The sequence below is a fragment of the Trichomycterus rosablanca genome, chromosome 2, assembly GCF_030014385.1.
Source record: "Trichomycterus rosablanca isolate fTriRos1 chromosome 2, fTriRos1.hap1, whole genome shotgun sequence".
NCBI classification, from domain to species: domain Eukaryota; kingdom Metazoa; phylum Chordata; class Actinopteri; order Siluriformes; family Trichomycteridae; genus Trichomycterus; species Trichomycterus rosablanca.
In genome coordinates, this window is record NC_085989.1 from 60,411,448 (window position 1) to 60,423,018 (window position 11,571).

An 11,571-nucleotide genomic window follows, 5' to 3' on the forward strand; every position below is an offset into this window, starting at 1 on the left:
ACCATGTGTGAAGAGAAGAATGGTGTAATCCATCACATGTTTACCAAAAACCTTCGGTAAGCTCTTAATTAGATCTTCCTCTTCTGTAAACCTCCCAAACTCTAGAACCAGAATGAAAGCATGAACTCCTGGTTGTGAGAGATAAACACTCCTCCCCAGCTCTAATACTAACTGATCTCGTGATATTGTGTTAAAGAATCCTGGTGTATCAACCACACGTACACGTTTTCCTCCTATCACAGCTTCTGCATGTTCACTGTGTTCTGTTACAGAGTTAAAAGATTTTTGTGATCTAAATACATCGTTTCCCAGGATGGTGTTTCCTGTTGCACTCTTCCCAACACCAGTCTTCCCAATCAGCACGATCCTCCATTCCTCCTGGTCCATTTCAGCAGATCTGATCTCTGGATCGCTTACTGGATCCTGTTAATACCAGAGGAAAGACAATCCCAGGATTAACACAAAACTTTATTGTCAGACTAATACAGTCACTTTTCACAGCGGTAACACTAAACTTGGTTTTAACAATAAATATAAATCCTAAAATAACAATAACAACTGTCATTCTGCCTCTCTTGTCCGATCACTCAGGTGGGGGAGGTGGGTGCTGATGTCCTGTGGAAGCTTCATGATCTTGTTACCCGCTTGCTTTCCCTTTTAGTTCTGCTGTAATAATTTGGGGTGTCCAAAACTCTCTGTAAAACTGATATTTTACTCTTAATGACTTTACATTGTAACATCATCCTCTGTTTTACCCTGAGGTGGTTCTGACTTACCCCTTTTCCACCGACGCGGCATGGAGCCCGTTCCGGTTCCTGAACTTGACTTTGAACCGGTTCCGCGTGTTTCCACCGGAAAAAAGACGTTCCAGACAGAGAACTAGCGGGCCAATCTGGCACCACAGAATACTTGGTTTTTCAGCTCGAACCATGACGTCACCTGTGGGCGTGTCATGTTGTACAGCATAGCGACAGCAACAATGGCGTCAGCTGGGGTCTCGTATGGAGCTTAATGCTGCATTTTTATCTTTTAAACTTCACCTGATTACATTTTGAGCCAGTTTGCCACTGGTATTTTCAAAGAGCCTTTAAAAAGATGAACTGTGTGATATGACGTGATAACCCGGAGAGAACGAACAACGCTTAACGTGAAAAATAAAGCTTAACGTGGCTTATTGTACTAAAACACTGAGCGATGAATTCTGGCAGTACAGAGCACTTATAACCAGTAATCTTCTTCTTCTTCTTCTTCCGGCTTTTTCCCTTTTTCAGGGGTCGCCACAGCGAGTCATCCTCATGATCGCTCATTGATTTGGCACAGTTTTTATGCCGGATGCCCTTCCTGACACGACCCTCCCTAATTTATCCGGGCTTGGGACCGGCACTACAATGCACTAGTGCATCCAGCGGCTAGGTATCTATAGGACAATTCAGTGTTTCCAATTAACCTGGTGGCATGTTTTTGGACTGTGGGAGGAAACCGGAGTACCCGGAGGAAACCCACGCGGACACGGGGAGAACATGCAAACTCCGCACAGAAAGGACCCGGACCGCCCCACCTGGGGATCGAACCCAGGACCTTCTTGTTGTGAGGCGACAGTGCTACCCACTAAGCCACCGTGCCGCCCACTTATAACCAGTAATAACGGAGATAAATGTGGTGTTTCTATGTGGTACTTTTAGTACATTCAGTCACTTTACACTTTATTTTTTACGTTACGCTTTTTCGACTCTCCCAAGAACCCTGAGCTGCATAAACACCACACATGAAGTAAATCCAGTTAAACACAAATATATGTGTTGTATTTTAGAGTAGATTTGATGCATCGGCTCACAATAAAAACACCGGTAAAAACACCGTTGGCGAACCTGGCATTGTCCGAAATTGTGCAGAAAGACTGATCTATGATCGTAACAGCTTGCTGGCCTGAGGGAGCCACGGCAGCTTTACAGGACTGCTTTGACTGCACTGACTGGTCTGTTTTCAAAGATGCTGCCACCAAGGACCAAATCACAGATGTCAGTGAGTATGCTGAAGTAGTCTCAGATTACATACAAAAATGCATGGACGACGTCAGTGTCACAAAAAACATCACTGTTTGCAAACGAAAAACCATGGATGACTACTGAGGTTCGGGCCTTGCTGAAAGAAAGAAACTCAGCTTTTAAATCTGGCAACACTACTGCCCTCAGGTCTACCAGGGCCAATCTGAACAAGGCTATCAGAACGGCAAAAAGAGCCCATGGGCAAAGAATTCAAGGACACTTTCAGGACCACAGAGCTTGTGGTGGGGAATCCAGTCTGTCACAGAATACAAGTCTACTCCTCAAACCTGGGATGACAGCACTGACTTTCTAAACAACCTCAATAACTTTTTCAGTAGGTTTGAGGCTCTTAACACTACACCTGCAGTAAAAGTCACACCGCATCCTGACGACCCAGTGTTAATTCTGGACCCATCGGACGTCCGTCGAACCCTAAGGAATATAAATCCTCGAAAAGCTGCAGGCCCTGACAAGATACCTGGTGGTATGCTCAAGAGATGTGCGGATCAACTGACTCTTGTCCTAACAGACATATTTAACATCTCCCTGAGTCAAGCTGTTGTTCCATCATGTTTCAAAACCTCAGCTATTATCCCAGTTCCAAAAAATTCCACAGTAACTAGTCTAAATGACTTTCGACCAGTAGCACTCACCCCCATAATAATGAAGTGTTTTGAAAGACTAGTCAAAAATCACATAACATCTTTCCTACCGCCATCACTCGATCCTTTTCAGTTTGCCTACCGCCCTTGCCGGTCCACTGATGACGCAATATCAACTGCTCTTCATCTAAAGCACCTGGAGAAAAGGAACTCGCATGTACGGATGCTGTTTGTTGACTTCAGTTCGGCTTTTAACACAATAATCCCCCAGCATCTGGCCAGCAAGCTGTGCACACTGGGACTAAACACTCCCCTGTGCAATTGGATTCTGAATTTTCTCACAGACAGGCCTCAGTTTGTGCATGTAGGCAACAACACATCAACCACGGTCTCACTGTCCACAGGATCTCCACAAGGATTTGTCCTGAGCCCTCTACTGTTTACTCTGATGACCCATGACTGTCGTGCTAAGTCCAACACAAATCACATAATAAAGTATGCAGATGACACAACAGTTGTGGGACTCATTCTGGACAACAACGAGACTGCATACAGAGAAGAGGTGAGACTCTTTGTGGAATGGTGCGGAAATAACAACCTGGTCCTGAATGTTGATAAAACCAAAGAGATGGTGATTGACTTCAGGAGAAAACAGCCCATTCACACCCCGACCTACATCAATGGTACGCCAGTTGAAATTGTCCAGAACACAAAGTTCTTAGGGGTTCATGTTACGGACAACCTGACCTGGTCTTTGCACACCTCCTCTTTGGTCAAAAAGGCTCACCAGCGATTGCATTTCTTATGCCGATTGAGGAGGGCCCATCTCAGTCCACCCATCCTCACCACTTTCTACAGAGGCACAATAGAGAGTGTTTTAACTAGCAGCATCTCTCTCTGGTATGAGAGTTGTAACAGCTCAGAAAAAAAGGCCCTCAGGAGAGTGGTTAGGACAGCAGAAAAGACCATAGGGGTCAGACTCCCACCTATTGAGGATCTGGCTCAAAAGCACCTCTTGTCAAAAGTCAGGAGCATCATTAGTGACTCCACTCACCCCTGTCACAGACTGTTCACCCTTCTGCCCTCGGGTAAAAGGTACAGTAGTCTACGCTGCAACACGGACCGTTTCAGAAGGAGTTTCTACCCGACTGCCATCAGACTTCTGAACAGAACAAATTAACCCAAATCTGATAAATATTTTCATCTATGGGTATAACATGTGCAATATCCTTATATCTTAACATGCAGTAACAAAATGTGCAATAATTATCATTATGTATAACCACTGTGAATTTTTCTGCATGTGCAATACTTAATTACTATGTGCAATTTTTATAATGTGCAATACCTAACTACAATGTGCAATTTTCGTAATGTCAGTATTATTATTATTATTATTATTTAACGTTTGATGTACCTTTTTAATCCTACATATTTTTCTTCATTACTATTTTATATATACTGTATATATAAAAAACGAAATTACGTTCACGTTAAAAACACCACAGGTTTAAACAATAATATATATATATATATATATATATATATATATATATATATATATATTATTGTTTAAGCCTGTGGTGTTTTTAACGTGAACGTAATTTCGTTTTTTTCTGTACACATTGGTGTACAGTAAAATGACAATAAAGTAAATCTTGAATCTTGAATCTTGGTAACTTCACACAGATGTCTGTTCGTGTTGTGGAACTTTAATGATATTTTATCTCTCGAGTCGAGCGCTGAGTAAATCGGTTATTATAAGGGTTCATTTGGTGGAAAAGCCCTATAAACCTGTTCATCCTCTCAAGGTTCAAACCTGATAGTATGAGACTGTTGTGCCAATGATTCAGCTCCTTATGAATTACATAGGACTGTGTCAGCTCTCACAATGTCCAGAACTCAACATATTTTAATCCATCACAAACTGTTCCTGAATATGATGCACTATAATCAAAATCCTTTTGTTTTTTTATTTTTAATAGAAATAATTTTATTTTTATATGTCTACTTTGCGTAATCAAATTCTATTTCATCCCAATTATTTTCTAGGCCATACAAGGAGGATGAAGTCTGGTTCCTCTTAAGGTTTTTTCCTTGTAAATTTAAAGGGGTTTTCCTACAGTGTTGCCCTCGGCTGCTCATCAGATGCCATAGATGCCAAGTTGCTTTGAGATTATTGTATAAAATTGCTATACAAATAAAAAAATGTATATACAAAATTGGAGTTTATTCTATAGAACCCTCTTTGGTCATGTTAGTAAAATTACAATGAACAGTAGTTATTGCTGGGTGTTTACCACAACTTCATGCAGCAGTAACTATTTTTTACACAAATCATTTGTGTTATTAAGAGCCAGTTATGTTTTATACTTACTGATGTTTTATGGTTCTGCTATCTGTTCTGAATCAAGAAGGTCTTAAGAAGATGATCTGCAGGATGTCTGTGAAGTGATAATGAAGTCTGTTATAATGCTGCATGAATCTTAGAATAAAATAGAACACTTTGAATTGTCATTTATACATATACAGGTGTTCAGTACAGGGAAACTATTTTTTCACACGTCCCAGCTAGTGTGAAAGTTGGGGTCAGAGCGCAGAGTCAGCCATTAAGCTGGGATTCGAACCTTTCAGTTGATAGCCCAAAGCACTACCCACTAGGCTACCCTTGTCCTGATTGTGGTTAGGATCAGCTGTTTATATTAGACTTTACCTCAGGACACACACACAGGTGGAGACTCACATTTATATACACACAGGAAAGGTTTATGTTAAAAAGTCTTTATTGTCATTTTAGTTCTATCCAAGTACATAGAGAACACAACAACATTCCTCCAGGACCAGGGTGCAAACACTACAATATCCTCAGTGCAGTGAGTATAACAACACAATTCCTCTCTGTTGTTGCTGATGATGAGACGAACTGATTTCAGATCCTCTATTCATACATTTATCTTTGTGTGTATGTAAAGGATATTTGCTTGTAGTAAAAAGTATAATAAGATAAGATAATCCTTTATTAGTCCCACAGTGGGGAAATTCACATCGTTGCAGCAGCAAAGGGACAGTACAGCACTCAGTATAAAAAGATAGACAATAAGAAGAACAATGTATAATAATAATAATAATAATAAGTCAGGAAAAAACTCTGAGAAATATTTACAATAATTACAAATGATTGCACCTGGGAGAAATATTGCACATTGTAATAATTTCCCATGGGGAAAAAAGTCAAACATTGTTATGAATAATTTAAAGCAAGTGTGTGATCTGCTTGGAGCAGTGCTGGTTATACAGTCTAACAGCAGCAGGAAGGAAGGACCTAATAATGTCCATTAATCTATAAAGTAATAATTAAATATGAATCACATAAACTAGGAAACCATTTCAATTTATAAAATACATTTAAAACAAAAGTGTAAAGTTAAATAGTTTAGAATTACATGTTTATTAAAGGTAAATGTAAATTCACTCACCTCTGGTTGAGTTGTGTAGTTCAGCTTCCTGTTTCTCCTTATAAAAGCAGCCTGAGCCCCCCCTACCACCTATCACTGATCTATGGTCCAACCTCCCATCATATAAAGCTGCTCTGGGTCAAAACCAGTGTTTGGAGGGACGATCGAGAAAGAAGACTGAAGAGAAGAGAAAACAGAAAAGAACACAACAGGTAATAAAGTTGTATTGTAACCATAGGAATATTGTATAATTAAATATAGATATAGAGTCTGATGCTATAAGAAATAACTTTATTTATGTATTTGTTCTCAGTAATTTTAGCTTTTGTGCTGATCAGAGTCGTGGTGGGTTCAGCACCAACCGACAAAAAGAAAATTAGACTCAGGGCAGAAATCCAGACTGAACAGAGCAGCAATCCATCTCAGATCATCAGTTCATTTACTTTATACATCAGGTAATTACAATCCTACAATCTATAACATTTAAGAACAATGTACTGATAGACGTGCAGCCAACAAAGGGAGTAAAAATCAAGCATTACAACACTTGAAATTGTAGCTCATTTAATAACCTTTTGACCCTTATGTTTTGTAGGCTTCATAATTATGACAACTTGATTACACACATGATGGAATAAAATTCATTTTTAATTTAGATATTGAAATGCTGTGACAAAATTAGCAGCTATTTTTTTTTTATTTTATTTAACATATAATCATTATTATTCCTTCTCCCATTTATCTCGTAAGGTTGAGCATATCACTGTTAGGTGAATGCCTGTTCTAAAGTGCAAGCATTGGCTGTGGACTTTTATTATGATACAGGAAGCTTCCTTGTTGTGGTTGGGGGTTTCGGCAGTTTATGTTTTATAGAATACAACAGTCTGTTCATGCAGCTATGTCTCTGTGTCTTTATTTATAACTTGTAACTGTTAGGGGGTCTGCGGTGTCTGATGGACTTACCACCTGTCCTCAGCGTCGCAGATCTTACAGAACAAAGAGCAGCGTGGCTTGTAATAGAGAAGCCCGCTGATTAGTGCGAATGACCGGCACCTGCACGCTCACTATATAAGTGGGCGTTGCCCGCTTACCGGCGTCGCACCGTTTGTTCTCTTACCTGGTACATGGCTGCATCGCCCCAGCCTTTTTCTTTTCGTAGCCTAGGTGGTTCTCCTGGCGCCGTATGGTGGCAGGATGGGTAGGTCGTAAGGCCGAGGTAACTAGACCTAGCTTTATAAATCTGGTGCGACTGTCGTGCAGCCCTCGTGCTGCTTTTCATTTATCCAGCGCTCTCTTTCTTTCAGCCGGTTAGCTGCCGGCTAAGTGCTAGCGCCGCTGCACTCACCCAGCAGCGCTTTGAGCACTATCGACTCCCCGGGTTTTCAGCAGCGCTGTTGGCTCCCGCCTAGCGAGCTGCGCTCTCCCCGGCGCGACCCTGGTTCGATACCGGACTTTGCTATTTTTTCTATTACTTTTGCTACCGGCCGCTTCCCAGCCCTCCGCTGGTGACAGTGCCGTCCGGGCTCGCTGTAAGCCCGCCTCTCGTTCTCGCGTTTCTTTGCCAAGTCTCGGTTTTTTTTCCTGAGCTCGTTTGCGCACGGCGCCCCTTCATAGGCGCCTGAATTCTCACCCCCCCTCTAAGTCTCGCCGTTGCGAGCTGTGTCGGTGCGGCTCCCGCGAGTGAGCGACCAGGGTTCGCGACTCGCGTTTTCCGTTTTTTGTGCTTTGTTTTCTCTGTTTATTTTTCAGTTTGCCAAGACGGTTTCGGCTTCATTCGGGATCCCCGGATTGTTTTTGGTTCATTGCCTTTGTTCTTCGGTCGTTTCTGTTTACCGTTTGTCAAATAAAACCTTGTATTTTGTAATTCTCTGCATCTTGGGTCCTCTCTCTCTGCATACACCTAACAGTAACAATCACTACCTATTTATCTTATAAAAATACATCAGTTTATAGTCATTGTTGAACAATAATCTACCAATGAAAAAGTATTAGAATTTAAATGAACACACCACACCCTGCGATTGCATTGCTGTAGATTATCAGAGTTATCAGATTATTATATACTATATTTTTGTACCACATACAGTACAGGCCAAACGTTTGGACACACCTTCTCATTCCTGTGGTTTTTCTTATTTTTTTTAAATTTTCTACATTGTAGATTAATACTAAAGACATCCAAACTATGAAGGAACACATATGGAATTATGTAGTAAACAAAAAAGTGTTAAACAAACCAGAATATGTTTTATATTTTAGATTCTTCAAAGTAGCCATCTTTTGCTTTAATGACAGATTTGCACACTCTTTGAAATTTTCTCAATCAGCTTTATTAGGTCTCCACCTGGAATGGTTTTCAATGAATGTTTGCGCCTTGTCTAGAGAGAATTTCTGGAATTTGTTGCTTTTTTAATGTGTTTGAGACCATCAGTTGGGTTGTGCAGAGGTAGAGTTGGTAAAATATAAAACATATTCTGGTTTGTTTAACACTTTTTGGTTCACTACATAATTCTTCATAGTTTGGATGTCTTCAGTATTAATCTACAATGTAGAAAATAAAAATAATCAAGAAAAAACATTGAAGAGAAGGTGTGTCCAAACTTTTAGCCTGTACTGTATAATAAAAGTGGCCTAAAATAAAATTAAAAATATCACTTTCAAAGTGATTTTTGCTGTTTACACTGTGATAAAAATATAAGAGGAAACAGATTTGTGACACTTTCATCTGCAGTGTGAACGTATCCAGACTGTCATGGTTAGATTAAGGAATGACCAAGAGTCATGCAAAAAATAATTGAAACAAAGTGAAAGCATAAAACTAATGTTTCACACTCACAAGATTCATAACTGAATATTTAGGATTGAGTGTTTTTGAATTTATTAATGTGTTCATTCTAAAAAAAATTTCCTACCGGTACTAACAGCTCCAGTAAGAGATCCAGAGATCAGATCTGCTGAGATGAACCAGGAAGAACGGAGGATCGTGTTGCTGGGGAAGACTGGTGCTGGGAAGAGTGCAACAGGAAACACCATCCTGGGAAGAAATTATGTATTTAGATCAGAACTTTCTTTAAATTCTGTAACAAAACAAAGTGAACATGCAGATGCTGTGATAGGAGGAAAACTCACACATGTGATTGATACACCAGGATTATTTGACACAAAAGAACCAAAAGATAAAATAGCATTCGAGTTGTGCAGCAGTGTTTATCTCTCACAACCAGGAGTTCATGCTTTCATTCTGGTTTTCAGGTTTGGACCATTTACAGAACAGGAAGTAGAAATAATTAAGAGCTTACAGAAGGTTTTTGGGGAGCAGGTTACAAATCACATGATCATTTTGTTTACTGATGCTGACAGGGTAGAAAACATAAATCAGGAAATAAGCAGGAATGAACATCTCAGTAGAGTGTTAGCTCAGTGTGGAGGAAGATTTCACATCTTTAATAATAAAGAACCACAGAACAGACAGCAGGTCACTGAACTTCTGCAGAAGATAGACAGGATGGTGCAGCAGAATGGAGGATTTTATACTAATGAGATGTATGAGCAAGCACAGAGTTCGACCTTGGAGAAATTGTGGAAGAAAAACAAGGAATTCTTTTTATATGCAGCTAATGTTTTATCTGTAGTGACACTGCCAGTAACTTTTTTTGGAGCAGTTGTGGCACTGATAATGGGATTAATTAGGCAGTAACTGGGATTTATGTAGGAAGAAGTTTATGGTGCTGCTTCAGTGGGATCATGAGCAGTAGGTGGATTTGGTGCAACTGGAACTGGTGGTGGGAACAGAGGGTTGTTTTGGTTGTTATTCATAAATATTTGATTAAAATAAAGATCTGTAAAACAACATGATTAATCATTGTACACGTAAATCATTGTTATATTAACAGGGACAGTAAATATAAATGTTAATAATTATTATGTTGAAGCTTCTAATCATAGAATTTATAATTGTGGATTTGTGGTATTTAGCATAAACTTTTATTTAAAGTTTTGAGTAAATACAATTTAAGCAAATGAGGGTTAAGGGCCCTGCTCAGGGGCCCAAAACTTAGTAGTGGTGGGACTTGAACCAGTGACCCTTTGGTCAGTAATACCTTCATCACTGAGCTACAACTACCATATTGTATATTATTTCTGTATTATTGTTTCTACTTGTTTACATTTTACATTTACATTTTCAGCATTTAGCAGACGCTTTTATCCAAAGCGACTTACACAATGAGCAATTGAGGGTTAAGGGCCTTGCTCAGGGACCCAACAGTGGCAACTTGGTGGTGGTGGGGCTTGAACCGGCACCTTCTGTTTACTAGTCCAGTACCTTAACCACTGAGCTATCACTGGCCCTAAAAAAATCTATCACTAAAGCTATCACTCTAGCACAATCTAGCACTAAAGCTATCACTTGTTTCTTGTTGTATACAGTTTAAGGTCATTATAACTATATTTTATATCTACAAAAAAAATCATATCAAATTTGAAAATAATTATAATGTACTGTTTTAATAAATAAGTTTATTATATGTGAGAATTGTGTGCAGAGTTAATAAAACTGGTGAAAACTTTAATTATTTCTGAATGTACATTTAATGTGATTCTGTATTTGACTGAAATGGTGGAGCTCAGGTGGTACAGCGGTAAAGTAGGAGATTAACTTGTTCCAATCCTGAATAAAAATATGGAGAGTTGCATCTGGCATAACAGTGGTGCCAGTTGTAATTATGTTCACAAACATTAGCTCATCAGCAATACAAATAGTGAAACTGGCTAGTTAGCATTGTAGCTAATGAGTTGTTTGTAATATTTCTTACATTCCCAAACAATCAGGAGAGAATTTGTCAGGTTTGTAAAATGTAATGTAAAAACTACAATAAAAGATTTGACATAAACCAGAAGTTGTAGAAACATGGTTGTCATTTTCAGTAATTAAGCTTCAGTTCACCAAAAACTTAGAGGATGTTGTGAAAGAAAAAAAGCCTTTAGTGGAAGCAGATCCACCACAATCCCACCTGAAGTCAAAACAGGAGCCTTATTTTAAAGTGTAACACACTTCACCATTTGTTAATGAGTTATTAACACGTGTAACTGCAAAACAGGAGCCTTAAATTAAAGTGTAACACACTTCACCATTTGTTAATGAGTTACTAACACTTATAACTGCAAAACAGGAGCCTTATATTAAAGTGTAACACACTTCACCATTTGTTAATGAGTTATTAACACGTGTAACTGCAAAACAGGAGCCTTATATTAAAGTGTAACACACATCACCATTTGTTAATGAGTTATTAACACTTGTAACTGCAAAACAGGAGCCTTATATTAAAGTGTAACACACATCACCATTTGATAATGAGTTATTAGTGTGATTGCCTAAAGGCAAGCACACTATTGTTATTGTTATTAACACGTGTAACTGCAAAACAGGAGCCTTATATTAAAGTGTAACACACTTCACCATTTGTT

The 11,571-nt window shown here is 39.2% G+C and overlaps 1 protein-coding gene across 1 annotated transcript; it reads left to right on the forward strand.

Moving 5' to 3' along the window:
• Positions 1-6,292: 6,292 nt before the first annotated feature.
• On the forward strand, positions 6,293-10,551 carry LOC134336033 (GTPase IMAP family member 9-like). Its single transcript, XM_063018707.1, has 3 exons — positions 6,293-6,314; positions 6,416-6,557; positions 9,027-10,551. The coding sequence occupies exon 3, from the start codon at positions 9,062-9,064 to the stop codon at positions 9,797-9,799; it is 738 nt and encodes a 245-aa protein (XP_062874777.1). The 5' UTR covers positions 6,293-6,314; positions 6,416-6,557; positions 9,027-9,061; the 3' UTR covers positions 9,800-10,551.
• Positions 10,552-11,571: the final 1,020 nt, after the last annotated feature.

Bases quoted from the DNA above. Each gene is read 5' to 3' on its own strand.
- LOC134336033 (XM_063018707.1), top strand. From the start codon at position 9,062: ATGAACCAGGAAGAACGGAGGATCGTGTTGCTGGGGAAGACTGGTGCT.